The 26579-nt window shown below is 36.4% G+C and overlaps 1 protein-coding gene across 38 annotated transcripts in view; it reads right to left on the bottom strand.

The window, feature by feature from the left end:
* The window catches only part of KCNMA1 (potassium calcium-activated channel subfamily M alpha 1), a 468105-nt gene that overhangs the window by 23154 nt on the left and 418372 nt on the right, over positions 1-26579 (bottom strand). For 28 of the 38 annotated variants that reach the window (XM_064662591.1, XM_064662592.1, XM_064662586.1 and 25 more), the window contains 2 exons: positions 5977-6090; positions 2660-2790 (listed from right to left, as the gene is read on the bottom strand). In XM_064662591.1, the coding sequence (XP_064518661.1) occupies positions 2660-2790; positions 5977-6090 (245 nt within the window). Of the gene's footprint in view, positions 1-2659; positions 2791-5186; positions 5271-5976; positions 6091-26579 lie in introns of all 38 variants that reach the window. The other 10 variants (XM_064662590.1, XM_064662583.1, XM_064662584.1 and 7 more) reach the window with 1 other exon arrangement.

Genomic DNA, 26579 nt, shown 5'->3' with positions numbered 1-26579 from the left:
AGTTGAGTCAGAAAGTGACCAGATTTTCTAATCTGTGATTCATGAGTAGGGTTTACTGCACTATTTCTCTGTTAATGAAACTATAAAAAAAATAAACTAATAGTTTACCACTGATTAATACTGTAGAATTATTATTATCCAATGACTGAATTATTTAAAATATATTTTGTACCCTTTTTTCTATATACATACATCTACATGTACGTTTCAGATTATCCACAGGTCAGAAATAATACTGTACACATGGGCATTATTTTATTTTCTAATCTTTCTTACACCTGTTTTACTACAAAACTTCACTACCGTGAGAAGAGATTCATTCTTAAAGACAAGTTCATGCATTGTACATTTGCACTGTAGACTATATAAGGAATTTGCATTACAGAGATATCAACAGACATCATAAATTGGAATTTTCCTATAAAAATTAGGTACTAAAACCCCCTGAATCATTAAGTGGATCGAATAATGAACTATATACTTGTTTCCAAGTGAGTTGGCAAAGGCGAGCACAGTGCAAGTTATATACTTCTTACAGAATTCCTATGCAACTAATAGGATGAAAGCATGACTGCAGATCTCACAACTTAGCAGGGATTTTGGGTTCAGTTTGCCCACATTGCCTTGAAGCTAGACAGAACAAATAGAGGCTGGTTCCTAAAAAGAGTGTACTCTGGAGAAAAAAAAAATAAACAGATAATATAGTGCAAGTAGATTAGTTTGTGTGAGAAGCACTCTTTTCCTTGGAGAAGAAGTGAAAGGAGAATACATCTTTCCCATGAGAATAGGGATAGTAAAGGGAAAACATCTCACACATTTTACCCTTTCTGAAGGGTCAGGAAGAATTGTACTTTTCCAACTCTTTACTGGGCCTTTGAGGAATAAAAGAGAAAATAACGCTGCCACCAATCAGCAAAGTGGTGAAAGAAAAGACAGGATGGTGAACAATTCTAAGTGACTGAATCCTTGGCTTGTCTTCTTGATTAGTATTTTTTCTAAGTATAGAATTTTCTACTCTTGTTATCACATTTCTCTGGCTTCAGGCTGCACCGTCCCTGACATACAATATGACCACTTAGATGTGAAAATGTTTGGAAAAAAGACTGTTAAAGAAAGGAATTGCAGAAATGGAGGGCCGTGTTGTCAAAAAATGAAAGTTAATAAAAGCTAGCAATAACTAAAAATATTATGAGGATTATACGGTGAATTCCAAATAAAAATTTCTGAACAGGCATGATCTCTACATATTTTTCATTGCCTCACTATTATTTACATGACATACTTTTGCACAAGAAAGCAGTGATGTCCACAACATTTCACTCTCTTTCTGTGGTGATGTCAGAGGCAACCAGAATGATCAATCCTACTTTTTTGAGATTCTGGAAATGTTCTACTGAACAATATATTCAGGGACATTGATTTAGATAATAATGGGAGTAGATATACAGCTCTCAGTATAACAATTTGTTAAATCATTCCGATATATAATTTGAAAATGTTAAATATTTTATAGGTAGAGATTTTAATTAGAGAAGGTACAGAGTTTAAGTGTGTTTGCTTAGGCTTTCTGAATTTGTCACATCTGCAAAACATTGTAAATAGCTTTCAAGAAAAGCATTTTCTGAGGTTACGGAAAACTCCTAGACTGCATTAGAATAAACTTTTATCAGTGTAGACTGATATTATTCATCTGTGGATGAAACATATGAGAACTATAACAGCGAAAAATACAAAATACAGACATAAATATGAAATACAAATAAAATACTGAATGATAAAGATCACTGTGAATTTTTATTAAAAGCAAAAAGCTTCATTCTGAATTTAGGTGAAGGTTGGACTTGGCTCCTTTAAAGAAATCCATTTGCTCATACATAGTCTTACTTACAACAGATGATTCCCAGCACTATGGAACTTTATTCCACGGGGACCTCAGAAAACCTAAGCTTAGATTTTAAAAAGACTATGTCCTTGCTATATCTAGCAGAGCTGAAGGTCACTCTGAAAGAAGTGTAGCTCACACAGAGCAAGACTGGTCTGAAAACCTAGACAATATGAGGAGAATGAAAAGGAGTAGGACCGAGGCTTCAGAACTGTACTGTGGCTGCAAACCAAAAGTCCTAATGTAGACATAACCAAAGGCCACCATCTGTAGTTTCTGGCATGTGCTGAAGTTTTGATTCACAAGAAAACTCGTATGAAAAAGAGAGGATAACCTTTCTTCACACAAGTAGAGTTCATGAGATGTGTACAAGGGCTTTCATATAGTTCTATCAGCGTCCCCCAGTGCCCATATTCAGAGCATTGTTCATAGCTACAGGAAATTAAGAGCTCAAAACACAGTTGATGTTGCATGACATGAATGGTGTGCATTGTGTCTGGATTTCAGGAGGAAGAGACAACTTTTTTTTGAAAATATTATCCTTAAAACCTGACATAAGACTCTTTCCTCATAAAATTGTGGACTCGTGGAAGTCCTAGATATCTCAGTTAAGGTCTCCATGTCCAACAGGAAAAATAACCTAGTTTAGGTTCTGAAATTCTTGACATCTAAGAAAAAAGTGTCTTCTCGTGCCTACCTGAGGAAAAGGGTCTATGCTTTCACACTCTTTCATAATAAGTCTGATGGAAGGGAATGAAAAAGGTTTTGTTTGCTTACTGCGCTCATGAGAGAGTCCAGCACGCTGACAGCAAACGCGGTTCCACAGGCAAAGGGCTGCGTGAGATACAGTTCTGTGTCTGGATCATCATCATCATCTTGGTCCAAGAACTGAACATTTGAATCATTTACTGAAAATAATAATAAGAAGAACAGTAAAATCATAAGGTGCCTCTGGGTCACCAGCATGCGACCTCACACATTACACAGTCAAAGAAAAAGAAACGGCATATGTCTGGAAACACAGACTTGTGTCTTTGACGTCACTGAAAATGAAATCAAGATGGATGTGAAAACGTGCATTTAAAAATCTGTTGCTTGTAAGAGGTGACACTCTTGTTCTTGAGAGGTGACTATCCCTTTGCTGTAAAAGTAGCTTTGTGGCACCAGCTGCCTGCACTTAAAATGAGATACATGACGCACTTATTTATTGAGACAATCTTGGTATTGGTCGGGTACAGTGGCTAAGGCTATATGCATGGATAGTGAAATGTTATCACAAGATACAAAGTTAGAACCCCGTTGTAAAATAAAGGCTGTCAATAAAACTCTGATATAGCCCACAGGCATCTGTTAGATGTGCTGCTGTGATTCTTACTGAAATGATGTTAATGCACTTATGGCTCAAAAGAGGATAGACTGTCCCTTTAACATGCATCTATCTGAATGAATGAGCAGCTATTCTCTTGCAGCACTGCCTTTTGTTCAAATATTTGTCTCCGTAACTTCACTTTCTCAGCCACAAATTCTATATTAGCCAGTGTGAAAAAGAATCTACATGAGGCTGTTTTAAAGAAAAAGCCTGAATAAAGTAGTATTTGTCATTTAGACTTTCTCTGGCATTTCATTGTCACAGTTAAGCCCTCTGCCTCCATCTCATTCCAAATAAAAATAGTTGTTTCCTTGAGATCAGTGTATCAAGTGGATCATATTTCATGAAATATTTCATTTCCATATTAATCTCCCTCAGGCATGAAAGCACAGACTGCTTAGCTACGCCATCAGAATACCCTTCAACTTACTAAACAACAAATTAATTTCAGTTCCCATGCAAAAAAGGGAAATTAAAAACTTTTTGAGCATTTGAAACGGCATATACTGACTATGTCTCTATTCCCTGTGTGAACATGTCTCCTGAGCCAACCCAGTGAACTCTGAAGACAGAATGAGAGCTGCTGTTAACTTTATCAGATTTCAGCTCTGACCTTCTTAAGCTAGAAATTCTTCTGCCTGCTACTCTGATCTTCCTTCTCATACAGTTTAGCTACCTCCCATATAGTTTTCTTTTCCATCCACTCCTTTTCCAGACTATATTCTACTGTCCTTGCCATGCTTAGCTTACAAAACATAAATTACTACTGATAAAGCCTCATGATAGCTGTCTAAAGGAGATGAGACTATGATTTAAAATTCCTGCCTTCCCACTCCCTGATGTAACTGCAAATACATAACACCTCACCATTGTAATCAGAGAAAATCAGAGTCAGAAGAATTTCATCCAAGGAAACACCAATATCCACGATACTTCTTTCTTTAGTACAATACCTATCAATTTATTCTCCAGATTCTTGAGCAATATAGCATTTGAAAGCCTGCTGTATCATTTCAAAATGTACTTTTTGAAAAGCTTGTACCTTAGTTTAATTTGCTAGTTGAGACTAGGCACTATTGACAGTACCATTCTTTTTCCACTTACATCTGGCAGACTAATACCTGTCTTAGACACCAGCTTGCTAGACACGCATGGTGTCAGTTCCCAGGATGCTACAAAACTAATGTGAATTCTGCAGGTGTGTTATCTTCAATATCTTTATCTTCCTAATGCAAGTTAGCATGCTAGTATTTCTATGAATGGTCTCTAGGTCAGGTGAGGTGGGCTTGAATGCGTTGTGCTGCGCCATAGGGAAAGCTCATCAAACGCTGCTCGCAAAGGCTGGTGAGAGCTCTGTGTCAGGAGGGAACAATGCAGAAACTTGACTGCTTCTCTACAGCTTCAAAACCTGAGCTTCTGGGAAAAAGCCTATTCCCTAAAATAAACAAACAAATAGCTTAAGGGAAAGTATGATGCTGGGGGTTTTTTCCTGGTATCTTTTAGTTCTTCTTGGACTTCCTGTGAAAACTGTTAAGGCATGTCCACCAAACTGACAACAGGCTGAACTAACAAAAAAGAAAGAGAAAGAGAGAGAGAGAAGGAGAGAAAAACTAGGGGGAGGTGGGGGGGCACTGGGAGGTGGGGACTCAGGCCAAAGAAAATGAATTGGTGAGGAGGTGCTATGAAAACAGCCGGCAGGTCAGACGAGTGTGATCAAAGGTTTACTGATGCTGCGTGAAAAAAAAAATCATTAAGAAAGACCAGAACGAGACAGTCAATTTCAACTAGAACCACAAATAAAACACATTCAAAGCAGTGCCATGAGGGTAGCCCCTCTGATACAGCCAGATAAATAAAGGGAAAGCTGATGACAGTAAGAACAACAACAACAACAGAAAATAAGACAGTGATGTGAAGGAAAAAGGCACTTCTTACCCAGTTCAGTTATCATAAGAATGTGGGTTCCACTGTTTTTTTCCTGACTGATTGAAACCAAAGGCAGAAGTTTGCCAGGCTTAGCTAGTAAGTAAAGTATTTAGGGGGAAAAGAAAGTACAGAAAGAGAATAAAGTAAGGGAAAAAGACAGATAAGGCTCTAAAAAATAAAACTGAAAAAGAAAATAGAGGACAAAGGACCACAGATCAAGTTTGTATTTGCCATGAAAAAAACAGAACAGCTTCTGCACTTCACATCACACCACTTGACAACATAAATACCCACAGCTAGAGTGGAAATCAGAGTCTAGTTACCTACCATCATCGTATTCTCAGGAGTAAAATATCTCATACTATTATACAGAGTTTGGTTACACATGATTAAACAGTTTTGGACCATGAAGAAATAAACAAATGGCCTCTTACAATTGATTAAATGCACAGGAAATATCTGCTCATACTTACTGTGGCTTTCTTCCTTTTCTAACCTTAGCCCAAAGACCTCTGCTTATTTGCTACGCTATGCAAAAAGCATCTTGCCTGATAGAATATTTATTTAAGAAAATGGAGAAAACCCAAAGGGAGGAGAGAAATATATTTCAGTTATTCAGATAAAGTGAACCAACTGTTACTAAACTTTCTTTAGAGAGAGTAATTCAAAACAGTTATCAAAAGAGAAAACATAACAGTGTAAGACACAGTATGGGTAATTTTTCTGTGACTGCATAACAAGGGAAGTGGGAAAAAGATACGGGAATGTACATGAAAGGATAAATGTTAGCTTTCCTTACCTAGCTCTGTAATAATAGGGATGTTGGCTCCTGTTGTAATGGAGGGTTGACGTAACAGGCCATGGACTGGACTGTTGTCTGGAGATGACCTATCCATTCCAGGGGGTGTAAAGCCTAAAAGAAAAAAGAAAAGGAGAAAAAAAAAAAGAGAAAATTTACAGAGGACAAACTATGGGGAATTCCCTGTCTCTGATTTAATTATTTTCCAGGAAAGTAGGGTAAAAAAGTGTAATTTAAAAAAAATTGACTTAATTTTCAACAATTATTTCATAAAAGCATAATCCTTCACAAATATGCAGTTTATTTCTATTGTAAGATATTTGAGAGCTAATGGAGAAACTGAAATTCATTTTGTTATCCTAAGCCTTTGCATCAAAAGGTGTAAAACGGAAAGAGTAATGCTTACTTAAATAAAAATAAAAAAGATCACAGTGTTTGAGAGGTTTAATTTTGTTTTATCAGTATTTCAATAATCCTGAAATAAACACCTTTCCTTAAACAATAATTAACATTTTAAAGAGTACTGTTTGTAAATGGTAGTAAAACCATGAGGAACAAATTGCTTCCATTAGCTGGTTTTAGGTTTGATCAACAAGCAGGGTTTACCTGTTTTCCAGGAGCAATACAACCCACACATGGCGTTTTGTTTGTTTGCCTGTTTTTTTAATTTTCATGTGTACCATTTATAATATGCATTTCTATGAGGATTAGTTATTGTAGGAATACTGTGATGGAAGGGTTCATTCTAACAGACAAAAAGATAGGACGGAAGGAAAAAGACACAGGTTTTCAAACAGTATCTAAGAGGAATCCTTCAAAAGAAACTAGAAAGAGTGAAGATGTAAAGGAAACAAAGGTGGGAGAGGAAACATATTGGCAGGCACTCACAGAAAAAAGAGATCTGGAGACCAGCAAGGTTCACCTCCAAAAGACATTATGTTTTCAGCCTGATTCTCTACACACTTTGAAAGGGAGCCCTTGACATCGAGCACTTTTTTGTCCTTTTTTTTTTCTTCTTTTTTTTTCTTTTTCTTTAAACAAAAAATACCCAGGAAAAGCCTTTTGGAGTTTGATTGTAAATACTGAAAAACAGGTAGTTATAGAAAAGACTATGCAATAGAAGGATAGAAATTCACTGTTGAGACTAAAGCATTCTACCTCCCTTGTCCATTAAAGCTGCAGAAAGCATGGGAATGTTCATTTAATGTCATTATTGCAGAAGTAATGGTGAAGCTAGAGGTTGACTTTAGGGTTTAATGTAGAAAAACGTTAAGGTAGCATTTTTAGGCAAATATTTGTATGCCAGAAATAGGATTGACCCAAGCTCACTTTAAAACACACATTTCTGAGATGACATTAAATTTTTTTGCCACATTATTCCTAAGTTCTTTGACTTCACACCTGGCATCCGGGGACAGACTTTTGGTCCTCTGTCAATAAATCTGAATTCTCCATATACTGATTCTAAATTAATCAAAGCCAAATTAATTCCTGACAAAACTTCATTATCTTCTTGCAGTGTGGAAACTGTTTCACACCATTAAATTCATTGATACATTCGTTCATCTGTTACTGAATTCAGAAGAATGTGATATTATGTAGTTTACCTTGCTTTAGTTTGGGGACCAATTTACAAACCAGGAAATATCTAAATTAAATTGCAATTGTTAACACATTGTACTGGTTTTATATTTTCTGAAGGATTTATGGTTCTTTTCCAGTGATAAGTACCATCACTCTTAACCTGCCCCTAAACTACAAGGACCACTAGATCTGGACTTCTTGATTTAATGGGATTTAAATTTCTCTTTCCATTTCCCTATATTTTGTCTGTATCACATATAGAATATACAGGCAATAATTACTGAGGAGAGACTTTCTTAGCCCTCTAGAAGGTACTGGTGTGAATTTCATCCTATCACAAGAAAACTAGATGCAACATGATTGTACAGACAGGATAACTAAGACGAGAGTGAAAAGTCTGTGAAGAAATTCCTTAGGAGAAAAGAAGTGGATGTGGCTTGCAAGACTAAAACATTGCCATAGACAAACCTAAGTCAGTAAAACAATTCTATTTAATATTACCAGTGCATGGAAAATCTTTAGAAAGCAGATTTCTACAAGAGAATCGGAAGTGTTAACAGTCAGTCATTTAATATTGCTCCTTGTGCTGAAACTAATTCAGTAAGACCAACATGATGACAGTGAGTTGCATTTCCAACTGGTATTGGTTTGCAGATGTTTCCTTGTATCTGGCACTATGACTGATAGCTGTCTTGGCTCTTTGAACATTTACTTTTGCATGGCAGAGCTTGAGATTCCTCAGGCTCACAATGTGAGTCTAACAGAGGTAATTCAGGCACCACCTCATAAGTTACAGGTGATGCTGACACTCTCTCAACAGCAGGAAAATGAAAGCGGGACTTCAAATGCTATCTGAGGACAGGTGGGTATTAATGTGACACCTCCTTCTGCAGCAGGATCTAGTGTTTTAAGTCTTGCACTCTGTTATGGAATGCATTCTGTTAGGAGATGCAAGATATGGCCTTTGTCACAGTATAATAGAAAAAGCTCATCCAGACTCCTTGAGCAGTTATGGTGGCAGGCAGTTGGGTTCTCTGCACAATTACAGGTTAAAATGGCAACAGCAAGATTTTTTTACACTCAGTTATCTAAGAGCAAAGAAAACTAATACTGTTCTCATGCACCCTAGGGATTGTACTGCTTGGAGCATCCCTAGAGGCTCTGCTTCTCCTTTTTTCCTGAAGGCTTTCCTCTGCCCATCTCAGGATGCGCTCCCTAAAACATTTTTTAGAGAATCAGGCTCTTCAGATGGTAGGAGCACATCAGCATCTCCCTACCAGCTAAAAGCAAATTGAAGTAAGTTAGCATAACTGCATCTAAACATGCAAGTTCTTCTTGTGCTCCCTCCACTGCAATGTGCACACACATAGAGGCACAGACACGCACACTCTCCATCGAAGGCTGTTTGTAGCCACCTCTCTAACCCTTCAAATATTTGCCTTCCTAGGACAGTGTCAGAAGATTGAAGTAAATGCAGCATTTCTGTTAGACAGCGACTGTCAGAAGCTCTGTAATTGCACACTGCACACATAGTGCATTTGGTCTGAAATGCAGGAAGCATGTTAAGGGGAATTTGTTTTCACCTTGAATGTAAAACTAGACTCATGCCTTGATATTTTTCATCCTATGGTCTTGAAAGATGTGAGAAACGTCTGTTAATTTAATTTCCTTGCTCGTACTTAATTCAGACACTTCTAGAAATTTACTTTTAAAAAATTTTGGAATATTTTAAGGAAAAGGAAAACAGAAGTATTTGTGGATTTTGCGTGCCTGTGTTTGGAGTCACATGATGTCGTACACCTTCAGGTCACATTCCTGCTCCCAAGTCACAAAGTAAATTCTATACATAGGTTGTCTATTTTTTTCCTCCAGAAAAGAGAACCAAAAAAAAAAAAAAAAAGTGCAGGAAAACTAACCTGCTTTATCAGAACTTTCATTTAAAGGCATGAAAAACTACAAGTGACAGCTGTGCAGATTCAGTGAATGTGACATTTTTGAATTTCTTCAACTTGACAAGTAAACACCTTAAATCGGTAATGCTATATGCATAATACATGACCTGTATTTTGACATCCATCATTGAATGCTGACTTGAGAAAATACAGGTTTGTACGTCAAGGAATAGCACCCATAAAGCAGGGAGAAATTCAGGTCACAGGGTATTAGGAAAACTCTATTTCATTACAGAAGCTGAAACAAGCTAAGGCATCAGATTTAAGATCCATTTTCAGTTGTGAAAAGATTAAATTCCTCTGCACAGAGCATTCATTTAGAAATGACATGCTTTCCTCACAACCTCTTTTCATTTTCCTTTTCATATTCCATTTTCTCCTTCAGTCCACAAACCTTGTTCCATTAATGCTCATAAAAATCACAAAACAGGGCTGATAGTTGTGATCTTACAACCACAGTGTCTCCTTGTTCAACAAACAACTGAGGGAGCTGTGGCTACAATTGCTTAGAAGGATCAACCTCTACAGTAAAATTCACATGGCCTGTACAAGTCTGAGCACAGCCTCTGTGGAAGGAAATACAGTGACAGTGGGGGACTTCTGGAGAAGGGAATTCTCTTTGCCAACAACGAGGAGGTAAGGTACCGTAAAATCATATCAGTTCCAGTAGCCACTGCATCCGGTACTGAATTGCTACACTGGGTGGGTGATTGACTTGCATCCCTTGGTTTTTGATATTTTGTTGTTTGTTTTGTGGTTTGTTTTTGTTTTCCTCATTTATTAAACTGGCTTTACCTCAGCTCATGAGTTTTTTTCTCATTGTGGGGAAGTGAGTCAGACTGGCTTAGTTATCAACCAGGGTCAACCCACCACCATCCGCTATAGGGATGACCACCACAACAGTCATAGAATCATTTAGGTTGGAAATGACCTTTAAAATAATTCAGTCCAACCATTAACCTAGCACTGCCAAGTCCACCACTAAACCATGTCACTAAATGTCACATCTAGACGTCTTCTAAACACCTCCAGGGATGGTGACTCCGACACTTCCCTGACCAGCTTGCTCCAATGCTTGACAACTCTTACAGTGAAGAAATTTTCCCTAATATCCAACTGAAGCTCCCCTTGGCGCAACTTGAGGCCATTTTCTCTTGTCCTTTCATTTGTTATCAGGTACACAAGACCAACCCTCACCTCACTACAACTTCTGTCAGGTAGTTGGAGAGAGCAATAAAGTCTCCCTTATCAAGCTGAGGGAACTTCAACAGAAGGCAGCACACTTCTGAAACAAGATGATGCCAGTCAATGAACTATATATATTAAGTCTCTGAAAGTAACACAGGTTCTGGGCTTTGACATGCTCAAAATCAGTGAGGCCTGGCAGTCAGCAGGCACTGCGTACCCCCTGGCAGCAGCCCCCCTCTTTGAGAGGCAGGGACTCCCATTCCCTAACTCAGCTACCTTGCCTGAAGGAGTTTGAGCCTGCTACAATTCTCTGCAGAAAGCTGCTGGTTCAATGTCTTGATTCTGTGCAAAAAGTATTCCTCAGCTCCCTCTAAGATACTACTGCTCACAGAAGTAGGTAAAAAACAAACAATTGCATTAAAGGCAAAATTCTACCTCTTAAAGATGTAGTCATCTTTGTGGAAAAAGAACCCTGTGGAAACTTCCTCCCTAAGAGAAGGCAAGATCTTTTTACCAAAAGTTACTGGGGATCCAGGTGCTCCCCAGCTCAGAACTCAGCAGGGCCAGATGGATATAAACCCTTCCTGGTTCTTACAAAACACCACCTACAAAGGGATGAGCAGTACCGGGCTTATGAGCACTGTGCCTCCTGATCCAGGCTGGCCTGTGGTCCTCTCAGGAAGGCACTAATTGGGGCTCATCAGTAACATGCAGGTATTCTGAGAGCCAGTGGCAATGTAAAGTTCAAAATTAAGGAATGCTGGCATGACTTAACATGCCTTCTTCATACTGAAAGCACCACCACTTTTGCCCAGTTTATATGTTGTTTGGAGCAACTGACCTGATGGCCAAATGATCTGCTGATTGTGCTGGGCACAAACTGCTAATTTTTGTTCCTGTGCAGTTCACCTGACTGAGTAATGTCCCATGAAATGCAGGAAGGTTTGCTCTTCATAGCAGTAAATATATTCTTTAAGTTTGCTGAGAGTCAATAAAGGTTTACTCAGGTTTTAATGTAAAAACAAATTTGTCTCATGGATGTGTACTGCTTCTGTTCCACTGACTCCACTGAGACTCAGATGGGCATATTCTCAAACTGGACTTCTATGTTTATAAAATATCTTCTGTTCTTAAGGATCATAATGGATCCTTTATGATTCTCTTCCCCTTTCCCTCTGCCCCTTTCTTCTCTGCCTGTCTTTCCTTTCAAAGTTGTATGTTTTACTAAACTGGAACTCTGTGCACGCAGCAGGCACTTTCTCAAACTGAAAATCCACTTGGCAGACCTAAATGTTGTGGTCTTGTCATTAAAGTACCATGTAAATTGATAGTGTCCTTTAAATAATGCTGTTTTAGGGAAAGATGCCGTGGTATTCACTGGGTAATGTATGCACTAAAGTCCTCAAAAGTGTAATTTAAAAGACATATATACTATTAACTAGCTCTGGCTCATCTAAGCAGTATGAAACAACAATAATATTTTGAGCATATATGAATAACACACCGGTGGTGAACTGCCAAACACACCCCGGACAAGTTATCATGCAGAAATATGGGACAAGTATTTTCATTAAGCAGAGCCAGCCAAAAAGAAATAATTCTTTTACAGAAGGATCTCACAGTTATATCCCTTTGCTACTGTTTGCTGACAATGTCCATTAATATTCCTGTGAATTCACTTGAATGATAGACTATACCTGTTATTCTCCAAAGTACAGCCACTTGGGTATACCTGGAAAGTTCAACAGCAGTCATGCAGCTAAAGAGTTGCTGACATTCATGGGAATCTGTTACAGCGATGCAATTTAGAAACAATTCTAGCTTCAATGTCCCATGTGGTCTGAGACAAGGACGTAGTTTGGCCTCAAAACCTGGAAATCCTAAATTCTGGTTTCAGTTCTGACTTTTACTGCGATTTGTTCCTGAAGATCTAAAAATCTCTTGGAGATTGTCACTAAAGCTCTAGAAAAAGAGAGGAATGTGAAAGACCAGATGTGACTGCATAAGCTCCCAGCTCTTTCAGAGACTGCAGGATTTTCAGAGGTGCTCCAGGCTCAAACATAGGCCAAGGTATATCCCCACTCTACAGAGAGTGGAGAGTGAAGGACAGCTTTCTCAAGTTTAACAACTCTCCGGTGCTTTGGGACTGGAACAAACCCTGAAGCTTTGAACTCTGAGAGATGCTGTCAGAGAGAACAAGCTGCCCATCTTCCTGCCAAGAAAGTGCTCTTCTCTAATGTCTGTTCGCTCCCTTACTGTTGAATTACACAAACCTATACTAAAAATGTCCAACTCAAATCTCAAATGGAAGCACAGGGCAGCAGGACCAATACTAGTTTCCGCTCCCCAAAGTGTGAGATCCATTCTTGGATGAGTTAGTGGCCCCATGTGCTGGAAGTGTAAATGATTTATAGGTCTACTGCTTCTTGGACTGCTCTGACAAGGCAGGATTAAGCTGTAAAAACAAAGATCAAGAGAAGGATTGGAGTTTCATCATCTTGAGGTTTAGCATTAAATTGCACCACATTGATTCCATTTTCAATTGTGAACACCACAATGTGTTAAAAATAGCATTATATTTTAAGCCTAGTGCAGAATTATGTATAGACTTATACAAGTCTTCTCCCAGTTTCAGTGTCTTTTGAGTTTTACTACCAAGCATGCACAAAAAACAAAATGAAGTCCACCTGAACTGCCCGGGTATTTGTTGTTGGCTTTGTAGGGTTTTTTTTTCCCTTCACAAAACCTCATGTGGTAATTACCCAAACTCTACTTCTGCCAAGGTTCACCACAAGCTTACACAATCCAAAACTATCAAAACAAATGGACTTTATTTACTAGTGCTTTGCAGAGCATAGTCTTGATGTTCACTCCTTGCTATTTTTCTCACTTTAAGTAAATAATACATAGTAACTAGCCATAGCACTTCCCTCAGGTTGATTTGAATGGAAACTTTATTTCTCTATACCATAAACATTCCTGGTCAGTATTAGTCTGAGAAGAACTTCTTGCTCTCATGGAATGAAGCACAAGTTCTCTGAATTTATTTTTTTTTATTTAGCAAAGAGAAAACAAAATTAAATTTCCTTTCTGTAGCTACTTTCTTTACAAACTTTATTTTTTAATTGTCCTTACTCTCTATTTACCATTTAATAGTTTTCTACACTAAGTGTTTCTAGGGCACAAAGTTGGTAACATTTAAGTGTAGCACAGGTTTGCAGCTAAAATAATTTAGTATAAAATGACACCAAACTTTTTTCAGTTGAATCATTAATCAACCCTGCATATTTAGACCTCAGGCAAAAATAAATACGCTGAATTAAAATTATCAAATAAATTAAGCTATATTACCTAGTTTAGAGAGACAGCTATTCAATAACCACAAACAAAATGGAAAACTCACCCTTAAAAATGATATATAGGCAAGTAAGGCAAGACTACACATTATATCATTATATCAAATAAAGTAAATTTTTTCTGAGAGAAAAAGGAAGAGAAAAGCCAGATATCATAGCAAGAAATCAATAAAAATATTTTGATAAATAAAAGTAACAATGTTGTTCAACATATGATTGGCAACTACTGAAACATAAATTAAATGAATTTCCCATTGCTGCTTATGGGAAAATTATGCAGATTAGAATTTGATTAGGTTTATATCATGAGACTCAATTTGGACTTTTAATCTATTAAGCTCCAATAAATGAGGCATCTGAATAGCTCCCCTGAGCAGCAACAGTAATAACCACAGCAGTCATTTTTTGCAATATGTGTTCTGACAATTTCTTTAGCAGATGATTCCATGTCTTTAAGTACAATTACTTTGTAACTTCTACAAAAATTTCAGGTGTTTGCAGTGAGGAAATGGATACATACAAAACGCTTAAACAGACACTTTGTGATAATCAACATCTGTCACTCTGTTCTAGCAATATTGTTTTTCCATCAACTTGGACTTACTTACGGTCGACTTCATAGTCTGTGTGGGCTAAATAGTGCCAGCAGAGTTGCAAATTACTCAAGCTGGAACTGAGCTGGAAACCTATGGTAAAATGTCATTAAGTTCTCTATAGGCTGGGTCAAAACTAAAATCCCACATTCAAGGCTGTCTTGGGGATCAAAGATTGAACTTTGAAGGCTAAAGCCTCATTTTATCAAAGAAATCTGAATTGAATTCCCAGAGCTGATCTTTGAGACAGGTTGGATTCAGGTCAAGACCACCTCTAATTTATCTGGCAGGTATACTTCATAGCCCTCCTGCATATTTCCTGCAGTCTAATCTATTTGCAAGTATGCAAAAGCTCCTCTCCCATATTGCTCTATATTGTAAAAAAGTAACTCTTCAAAGGGTGCTGACTAGAGAGCATATTGTGCCCATGTCCTATCCTGCCAGATTTTACCAAATCCTGAACAACCTCTAAGCAGATAGGTTGTCCTATGGAAATAGTCAAGTGACAGTATGCAGGCGATTCAAAAAAATGAAATCTCTATTTTAAAAATTTCAGGGCTTGATTAAATTCTCATGGTAAAGAAGCATGGGTTTTTCATTCAGGTGTGAATATATTTTCTTTAAAAGAAGCCTAACAGAGAATTTCATTCAGGCATTCAAACTTTCAGCATGCCACTGCAAACGTTTTCTGCAAGCCAAATTTTTTTACCAGAACTCCTAATTTAACATAATAAATGGGGGGCGGGGGGGGGAATCAGTCATGTTTTTTGTCACTCAAATACTGCCTTTTGTAGCATGTCTGTTAAAGACATCTTAATACATATCATGTGTGAAAATGAGTATCAAGTTGACTTGAACTATGCCAGTCTGTACAATGCTAACTCAACTAACTTTTCCTTAGAAAGCAAAATAAATTGCATGCAGCCAGGTGCAATTAGCAATGTAAGGAATGATAATTACCTAAGCAGTATTTGTATACTTCTTCAAACAAAATTCTCTTGACTATAACAGATAGTTTACTATCTCCTTGCTACAGTTTCATCTGAACCCTGCAAATAATGTATGGTTGCCTATTTGAAACACATAAAAGGAAACATCCTAGGGTTTGGAGTATATTTTAAAAGCACACACATCATCCCATCACCACAATTATTTGCACATCAGAATTATCAGTATTAATGGCCAGTATGAAAACTATCCCTGTCATGCATTAAAAGTAACAGGAAGGTATGTACCTCCAAAAAGTACTTCCATTAAAAGAAATGTCAATCCTCTGATACTGAACTTCACAGAAAAGGCAAACACATCAAACTAGCCTTATACTTTCTTCAGCTTGGCATATAAACCCTGTTTTATGTGTCACATATACCTTGTGCGACATTCTATTCCAGACTAAATATAGGTCTACCAAATACTACAATTGGCTAACTTATTGCAATCATCCTTGACTCTGACTGGAAATAAACAGAAAATGAAGATTTTGTTTTCTTTCTACTCTTTTTTTTTTTTTTTCACCATTACAAAATATGTAAATACAAATTGCACAGTTGTGGAATCAGGATTAATCTGAACTCTCTAATTGAGTTTTCCTGAATGATCTACCAGTAGCAATATATTAGCTACTAATAATATCTAAGGTTGTGTAGATACACCTGCCTGAAGAACAGCAGTGATACTACTGATATCACTGGGTTTACTCAACCTATAAAGTGTGGGAACCTCTCCTTCAGTCAGCACAGTATCTAGAATCAAGAATTCAGAGAGCAACTTATACCTCTTATGGCCTTTTGAGGATGAAGAATATCCAAAGCATACAGTCAGCAGTGTAAATAAACATAATTTGCTCAGGAATATCAAGAAAAAAGGAAAAGCATTTACAAAACTAGTGAGGTACAGCTTGCTTGTAAGATGAAACTTCCATTGCTAAGTTTGCACTATTTTGGCTCACTGTTTTTCTCCTGTTAGTGAATATTAATCTTAAAAAGAAAATTAACTTCTTATCATGACAGAATGACTCATTATTTTATTAGAGTTTTTTCTAAAATCTTTAGGGTTTTGCTTACCTCTCACTGTTCAAATTTTTTTTATATTTAAAGTGCCAGTAGAAGTGTCTCTACACCAGCTCCTTATCTATTTTATTTATGAGGGATCTGAAACCCATTACACTAGCAAACAAGCTGATAAAGACGGTGATAACTGTAAAATGTAATCTGGTATTCTTTAAGTAGTAAAAATTGTGGCAATCATAAAATATATACCGTGGTATCCAGTTGCAGTACAGACATACTGAAAACTTCCAGCAGTTTTTGTGTTGTTTTTTTTCAGCATTATATTGACTACTTACTGTCATTCCTGCATCTAAATACTAGTCCTGGATTTTAAATTGGCATAATCTCTATAAACACTTAATGCATTAACTTGCCTATCCCTTATAATTTACTAGAGAGTTACATCCGTTGATAAAAACTGAAATGCTCACTTCCTTGTTTTAATTTCATTAGTACCAATATCAGGGGAAATAGCTTTCCTTTCAGTTAGAGGTTTTGAACATTTCTGAGAGTCTTTAGTCTATTTCTTGTTATTTGGTAGGATTCTGAGATTAAATGTTCAAGTTGCAATGTGGATTTTTGTTGCTACTGGGGTATTTTAAGAAGCTGATGATTTTGGGCAGGGCCAATCTAAAATGTAAATCTGCACACAAATTTTAAGGATTATTTACATTTGACAATTACAAACATTGCCACTGAACAAATAAAAACAAATTCAAGACATGTTCCAAATTTTTAGAAGCACTCTTTGTCTATCTAATTCAGTCTACATCTGTCTCACTCGAAACAGATGTGTCCAAACACGAGTTTACATTGCCACTAAAGAACTGAATTGAAGATTTAACTGAACAGTTAATAATAATAAAATTCTCAAATATCAAGAGACCTTGGAGACACATTGCATTTCTTGCATAACTGGAATCACTTCCCTCTATTGCAGGGGGAATATTTTGAAATGTGCATCACAAGATACTTTGCACAAGCACTTCCCAACCTTTTCCCCTGACAGACCTCCCATTGCTTATCAAAGGACTCACATGACAAGAGAGAGTACTAGTCTTGGAGAAAAAGTTCAGGGAGGCACTGCTGTCCCCTGCCTACATTGACTGATCAGCAACGGAGAGCAGAGAGATCTTCAATCCCCAGTTTCTCCTCTCACAGACATCTGGAAGGAAACCCTCAAAGTCCTTTCCACATTGCTAGCTATGAACTTGGTCTCTACAGTTTAATAAGAAAAAATATGAGGACATTTCTTCCCTTTCATGAACTTTAGGTCTCACACTTTAGGGCTCACTGACAGCTAATAATGAAATTTAAAAACAAAAAGTGTGCAATTTTCAAGTCTTTAGTAAAATTACTATAGGTGCTAGATATAAAAATAAAGGAGACAAGTTAAGAATGGAAATATTGCATGCCACATATTTAGCTAAGAAAATGTAAATAAGACATCAAATCTTTGCTTAAAAACTCCATGAACATCATACTTCCAGGAACTTTTTTCTAAGACTTTGTGGCAAAATCCCTTTTGTGTGAACTCTAAAGAAGATTTGGTAGCCAATGAAATCAACCAGGATATAATAATATATCTAAGATTTATCTGTTTCCTTAGGCACATTTTATCAAACTGGAATATGAAGTTTAGGAAATAGCAAGGTTGCTAAATTGGAGTTACATGGAAAAATCTTTTTGATATTTGTCCTCTAAGAAAGAGTTCACCAAAACATTATTTTAAGCAGTTTGCCAAACACTGATTTCAAGCCAGGGTAGATTCAATAAATCAATTCAATAAGGATTTATTTTATACATAGTTGAACAAATTTACAAAAAGTTTGAAGTTACTGTTCTAGGAAGTCAAATTCTTCATACATGGAAACCTATAATAGGAACAATTTGCAAATTATTGAAGATTTACAGCAGATATAGTTTCTAAAATACACCGCTGAATATACCAAACAAAATGGTTCAAGCACCTTTTCTGAATTTAATTTTGGTTACAGCATAAACCGATTTTGAGCAAGCTCACACTTGTGACTAATAGAAATTTTTTTTTGAAGAATGCTTCTATAACTGTTGTGTTATTAGTCCAATTCATCTGTCCTCAAACAAACAAGAAATAAAACGTTTTCTCAGTTCCCATATGACACTATCTGATTTCAGTGAAATTTCTCTTTTTTTTTTTTTTAGAGGAGGAGGGTTTTTTTAAAATGTCTGCTTATCTTTGCCCCTAGAGACTCATTTCTACGTCACAATACAAGCAAGCTGACAGGAACTTAGCAGAAACAGGAAACCCTATGTGGACATCCAATCACATTATAATCCTGCCTATGCATTTAAGAAGAAACTCTGTAAAGTCAAACTTATAGAAAAGATATATGCTGTTAGACTGTAGAGATACTTTCCCTCCCAATACTAGCCAGTAATCATGCTCCTAAATCAGTATTTAGAGTATTTGAGAATACAAGTTGAATAGAAAATTTAAACAAGCAACCAAACTTCAAAACAACATGAAAGGTCCAATGTCCCTTTTATATTCACAGGATCTATTTTAAAGCTCTAAGGAAAGTCTGGAAAAGATCTGGTATTGCTATGACATTACAGAAATTTTAAATTATTTTAATCTTGTATCCAAATAAGCCAGTACAAAAATTCCCATTAACCATAATCTTACTGGAGTTATTGAATAAAAATAAATTACAACAGCTAGTAAAGAACAAAGTGTACTCTACTTTCTTCAATAAAAATTCCTACCATAGCATTTAGAAATTCACAGACTGAATTTTCAAGGTTTGGTTTTCAGATGTTGAAAAGCTGCAGAAATACATTATTAGGAGCACAGTAGTATTGATTCTCAAATGAAGGTTGTGCCTCAAGTCAGGCTGAATATCCCATTCTGCAGATGCTAAAATGTCTGGAAGGTTCTTGATAAGCAGAAGCTACCAAGTTTTTAGAGACTGCCTATTATGGAAAGTCTGGACTGTCTCAAATTTAACCATGTCAAACTTAACAGGTCTGTCCTGAAAAAAGAATTTTGCCAAGAATTTTGTAAATTTTATCCTAAAGCTGTCAAAGTTCTGCAATTCAATAGCAGGTGTTAGATTCTGCTTTCCTGCATTGGATATCATAGACTAGGATCTAACTGGAAAGAACAAAGAACACAAATGTAGCTTTCTCCTGTAATGCCATTAGACTGATAGAATCTGCAAGATACAGAGGCTTTGTATCTCTTCCACGCTAAAGCAAAAACAGTGACATTGATCTCTGAAAAAAACCACCACCTTTATGAATATAAATAACCATTTATTAAGCAAACAATACATAGTGAAGCAAAGAAAGATATCAGAATTACGCTCATGAGGCTGCCTGCTATGGTACATAATTTTCAAAGTATCTTGGATTCCTGTAATACATTATCTATATGTTCCATTTTCTTGAAGTTATCTTCATAATCAAGATGCTATCACAAGTATCGTGGGCATTGGAACTATTTTTAATTTTCATTTAAAGAGCAATTAAAGAAAGACAATGGATACACAAGATAATAAAGTAAGTGATTAGCAGCATGCAAATGACATAGGCTTAATGATAATACCCTGTTCTATTCTCCAAAGGGCCTGTCGAGAGAAACCCTTCCTACATGTGGTTGTGCAGTTAATGTGCCTCAGCCTACAATTACAACATTGCTGACACCATTAACCACTGAAACAACATCACTTCATGAAATCCTTGTTGTCTCATTAAAATGCAAAGGGTCAGGTAATTTACCAGCATTGTGTGTCTACTTTTGTTGTGGGTAATTAGCAAGCATTACCCATCATGGACTCCTACTGGGAAATAGTTAAACTGTGAAATATTAAAAAGAAATTTTTTATGGGGATTTGAAAGATTTAGAATTATAACCTCGACATACCTTTGTATTCAAGGAGCCATGAAACACAGACCTTTTATACGTTTAATGTCACAAGATTTTATGGTTGGTTATTTTAGAAAATTAACTTCAAATTTTAAAAATTTACTCTTGTATAATTTGATCTAGATATGTATCTCCCTATGCAATTAAGAACTTTTAAAATATACACAGACAGAGAAGCAAAACAACTTACATTATCTTAAAGACTTACAGAGGGTTTTTTTAAAAAATAATTTTAAAGTTAAAACACAGAGACTGGTGTAGTGCATTCTAATACTCATGTTCCCTTTCTTCTTGCTAATTGAAGCCTCATATCACCACTTAAAAGAACCTTGATAACATTCACTATTGGTTCATATCTTGTCAGGGAGCAGAATGGTCTCTTATTCTTTAAATGGAAGTTTTGGAACATAAAACACATTCCAATAAAAGTGAACAGAAAATTATGAATTCATTAAACTACTTTGGTATCTTGTGCTATATATAATATTTATATTCCAACTACTGTAAAATATGCTTTAATATCTTTAGGCAACTATAAGGACTTAAATATTTATAAAATGGCTAAAGATAAAGTATTGCTCTCTTATTCCTACATACCGATGATGTAAGGCATGCAATCAAAGACAATAACACTTTCAACCCATTTGTCATCTTAAAGGAGCCTTTCAACTTCAGATCCCTTGTGTGCAATCTACGTAAGAGTTGTTGCCTACATAGGCAACTCCAGAGGAGTTTGCTCCTTAAAAACTACCAAGAGTGCTATACTTCACATAAAACAGGGTTTTCTCAAAATGGAGACAAAACTATAAATTTGCAGGCAAAACAGCTCCAAGTGGGGCTTCAAAATACTGCTGTATTTATCTCTGGGACATCTGGGAACAGGAAGCATTTTGATTTAATATTTCATAACATAGAGGCAATTGCTTCCTTGCCTGGTGTATAATTAATGCTCATAAAAAGAGTGGGGTTTTTTATTCCTCAGCATCAGAAATGAACAAAATAGTACACCTTCATAATAGGGGGTTTGATTTCAAGATGCTGAACAGCAAATAGTAACGAAATAGAGTCACCATAAATTTATAATAGTTTTGAGCTGGTTAAATATATTTATAGTTTAAGTGTGAGATCACATGTTTTGATGTACTGTATTATCTACCTCCTTTGCATGGTTTTATTTTTCTCTGGCTTAAGCAGAAGGTATCTTAAAGCAGAGAAGAAAGAAGCAATTCTGAAAGCTTGAAGGTATTTGGGCTAGGACCTTACAGCATTTCTCCAGCATAGAGAAATTGTGTCAAAGAAATGTGTCTCTCCAGCAACTCCCCAACATATTTTCTGTTTACAAGCAAGAGAATTGAAAAACTTCATTTCTTCATAGTTTTGCTCTCTTTCTAGGAAAACTTTGAGAGAGATTGGAAACCTTGTGTGTGTGATTCTGGCAGCCAACATTAGTGTCCAGTTACAAGGAAAATACAAAAATTACGAAGGGTGCTGAGTGGACCTTTCCTGTTAAGGGTTTCATGTGAAGACTGCAAGGCTAGCAAGGTCCTAACATAGCTGATTTCTACAGCACAGGAAAAACACTAAGTGACCAACCTCTCTCCCACCCAGTCTCCTTAGTTTATTTAAGTCCAAATCTTGCAAAGACCTGCACATAATCTAACTTTACACAGGTGGATAGTTTCACTGAAGTCAGAGAGATTTATTAGCCTGTATAACATTGAGCACATAAGTTTTGGAACAAGCAAAGCATCAGATTGTAAACTTGCCAGGGCAAAGGCCATATTTTATTCTTGTATATATCAGGACTATGACAACAAGCTCTTAGTTCCATCTAGAGCTCCACTGTGCTACCATAAAATAAATAACAGCTATCAGCTGATCCATCTCATTCAGCAGGATAAGAAATTATGTGCATGTTGCAAAAAGGTAATACTGAGTGATTTATCATAGTGACCTGATCTTCAAAAATTGGACTATTTTTTGTGAGTAAATGGTGATACGGGACATGTTCTGGCCCTTATCTCATTTTTCAGTTATTAATTTCATTACTTGGGATGGTCAGCCTTTGCTTCGAAAAATAGTAATGAAACCAAACTACAACAAACATTTAAAAATTGAGTTAGTTAATAATCAACCAATCAAGTAGAAAATTTTGTTAATTGGATTATTATTTTTGTCATTTGCAACGACCGATGCTAACAAAAATACAAGGAACGTTCAGAAATACAGAGCATAAAAACATCCTTAATTATGTGGAACTCCTACACTAAATTATCAATCCTGCAAACCAATAAGCCTGATGTCAATGCAAAATACCATTTTTGCAAATGTGACTGGTAAGACTGATATTGTCTAGGAGAAAATTTTTCAAAACATCTATGTGAGTTAGAAAATTATTAGCTATCTTTAAGTATAACAAGCATTCTGCAGCATAAAAGACATTGATATGCAAAGACACACAGAATCTAAACGTTCAAAAGAATAAAGCTAGTGTCACAGCTCATTTTGACACTTAAGAAAACTACCCCAAATTTTTCACTTTTTGCCAGCACTATTAGTTTCTTTATTTTTAATATTACATCTGCATGTAGTATTCTACATCTACTCATAAGCTTTCATAAGGAGGTTAAGTAACTCCTTAAACTGCAATTATTTAGTGCCAGGTAAATACAGTTTGATTTTTGGTATTTGGAAGTTAAGGCTCTTTATTTCTACATTTTCATGCAATATAAAAAATTAAACATAGGAAACAGTGCTGGAGTGGCCACAGAACACTGAATTCCATAACAGCCTAAAATTAACTGCCTCTATGATTATAGAAAACTATACTCTGAAATCTTCACATTAAAACTTATGACTATAAAATAAGAAAAATAAGATTCAACATTCACTAAAACCCCCTTCTTCAGGAATAAAACTATTGTTTTGAATTTATAACAGCATTACAATACAGTTATCTCCAAAAGTGGCACAAAACCTTTGCTAACAAAGCACTTCAGACAGTATTTATCCTCTCCCCTTTTTTAAGAATTTTCTCTCATTTGCAATCCCGATAATACAATTGTTGTTCTCTCTTTTTCCTAACACTTCAGAGATAAAGCAATCAAGCATTATGGATTGGTAGAGGTGAAAAAGAATATACTACCTGCAAGCACAATGGAAACCAGATCTCAAATTCATTTTAATAAGAAATTTCTGGCAGCAGACTGTGAGACTAAGTCCATAAAAAATTGCAATGATATAAGAATTAATGAACATATTGTAAAATAAATCTAATGAAACTCTGTGGCTGTTTCTGCCCTTTTAATCAAAGTTTAAGACAGCTCCAACAAAAGATGATGATGAAGTCACAAGTGATTTTTAAAGGAACTGGATCAAATGAAACTAAACTTGTACAGGGTTATTTTAGCTTGTGCAATCTGTTACACTTGAAAGTCAGCGTGTAAAATTCCGAGTACATTTACTTGATTTTATAGGATTTCCCCCAGAAGAATCTTGCCATGATGTATGAGATGTATTACCCAGGAGTTCATCCAATCTTTATGTTTTTCTCTTTATTCTTTCTAGTTGGAGGATCTATTATGAGAACTGTAAACGAAGGCCCTAAAAAGATCTCTCATGTGTTGAAATAGTGTTCCTAGGGAAAATTCTCATAAGTTGAAGTCATTCAGAAAACAGCTGCAATTGTTACTTTGCTGAAATACGTCTACACTGCTGCACTGTGATCTGTCTTAGAGTGTCTGTGGACAAAATGTTACCATACAGCATGCCCTTTCTGTACTTTAGACCTGCTTGGAGCTGTAAGATCACTTTTCTTTATTGTTTAGTAAGTGTTTTTTAATGAAATGTACTGCTCTTATTATATAGGACTCAAGATCTAAATCACTATCCAATAAAAGAAAATTATTGAGTTGGATATCTAAAGTTACTACCCAGAGGCTACTCTGGTACAGTATTTATAAATCTCTAAACAGTTAGGTATAATTGTCTTTCTGGGTTTTGAAAGAAAGCCAAATAGAAGTTTTAGTTACAACTGAAGATAAATATTTTGTGTTGGGCCCTGTTCATCTGGTGGATAAAATAACAAGTAAAATTCCCACAATGTAAGACTGTTATAGAAAAAAATAAGAAACACAAAAACCTAAGTGGACTAGTCAATAGATGCTACTTGAAGAAGAAAGGATGGAAATGACAACAGAATGAAGGAAAGGAGAATTACTGGAGGTGTCCCAGCGTAACTGCCAAGGAAGAGCCCATCCCATACTCAGTACTCCAGGGTGCTTTGGAAAAATGTTATGACAAGTGAGCAAAAATGGATCCAATAATCTCTGGTCTTCTCTCCAAAATAGTTCTTGATAAAATAACCTCAATTGGTATTTGAGGGAGCAGAAAGAGAAACAGGAAGGACAATAAAAACAAATCTCCAGTACTGGAGGGTGACCTTTTTCTCCACCAGAAACACATCGCTTTACAAATCTTTCTAGGAAGACAATCAGTCAAGATCTGTAAGAGGAACTTCAAGATAAACACAGGGTTTCCTTGTTTATGAGTAATTCTGTGAAGAAGTGGACCAACTTTTGACTCTACAGCATTTTGTATTTCAAAAGCTGAGATATCTTAACAAAAGTGATAGTTTGCTGCAGCTTCAGTGGGATACATTTTGGCCTTTCTGTCCTTCGAATCTAGGTCTCTCAAAGGCAACAAACTGCCCTGATGACTTCCAAAAGTTCATTTTTGGGACATTAGAGTAGGCACCCCTAACCTCTGGCAAGCCTAGAGTTGCCCAGTCAGCTTTGAAGTGTTCAGTGCAGACAGCCCTGAGAATGCTTTCAACGTTCAACAGCACAGCTCCAATTTTAAAGAGTTTCTTGTTCTTTTTGAGTAGAATTACACATTTTATGTAAAGGAGACCAGTAAATCCTTCCAGAACAGTTAGTAAGCTTTTCCTTCTAAGGAAGACAGCTTGTTTCCACTCAAAGTTCTGTGTGGTCATGTGTTTGGTTGTATGTTCCTAGACAGCTGATGATTAACATAGATTTGACAACTTAGATGACATCTGCTCTGGGTACTCAAAGGTCTTTTGTAGCTCCGGTCCAGAATATTGTTTTTTTCCTGTGTCTTGGAAAACTGTGTTGGATTTTTCTTCTGTAGGAGATCAAGGTGGAGCACATTGCTTAGATAAGATGCAATTCTGGCAGGATCAGTTATGACTCAAGATGGTCAGGCCAGAGGTCAAAAGTGTTGTTGCACTACTTAAAGTCTGGATAATTAATCCTACCCAGCCCAAAAACCTGGGGATATTTTAATACAGAAGGAGGCATTATCAAGTCTTTGTTTCTGTATGACCTGCGTGTGTATTAAGTTCAACTTGAACTAGTAATGAGAAAATCCTTTGTTGATACAAACCAGATTATTTCAAAGACGTTTTTTCAGCAGATAACTTAATCCATTGGGTACTGGCAGCCCTATTGCTACAGAACTTTCTCTGTCAGGAAGGCTTGCTGTCATGTGTCCACTCTCCTGTTCCTTCTACAAGATCTTTCCTCTCAGATTGCACCTGAGTTCCGTTTCAAAGATATGTCCTTGTTTGGAAAGGATATGTTTGGATGGATACAGAGGGTTGGCTGGTGATGAATGCCTATGACTGGTAGTGACTTCTGTGTTAAAGTAGGTGATGAGGGTGGGGCTCTGGGAAAAAATTAATGAAATCCCCAAATCTGTGGATTCTTTTTCTGCTACCAACTTAGAGCAAAGGAGTTATAGACAGAGCCCTGTACTTCAGCACTGGGGAATGATTATGGCTTATCTGATGGTTAAATAGATTTGCATCCTGCTTTTTATGGCACACTTCTTGTACCAGTGTCATCTTTTGCCTCATGCTGGAGTGAAATAATCACAGGTACAAACTGTGAAGATCCTTATGCATTCAGTAATCTATCAATTAAATACTAATTTTTTTTTTTCAAAGACAT

This window comes from Pseudopipra pipra, chromosome 8 (genome assembly GCF_036250125.1).
Source record: "Pseudopipra pipra isolate bDixPip1 chromosome 8, bDixPip1.hap1, whole genome shotgun sequence".
Classification (NCBI taxonomy): domain Eukaryota; kingdom Metazoa; phylum Chordata; class Aves; order Passeriformes; family Pipridae; genus Pseudopipra; species Pseudopipra pipra.
The sequence above is the reverse complement of the archived record's forward strand: the minus strand, read 5'-3'. Positions and strand labels throughout refer to the sequence as shown.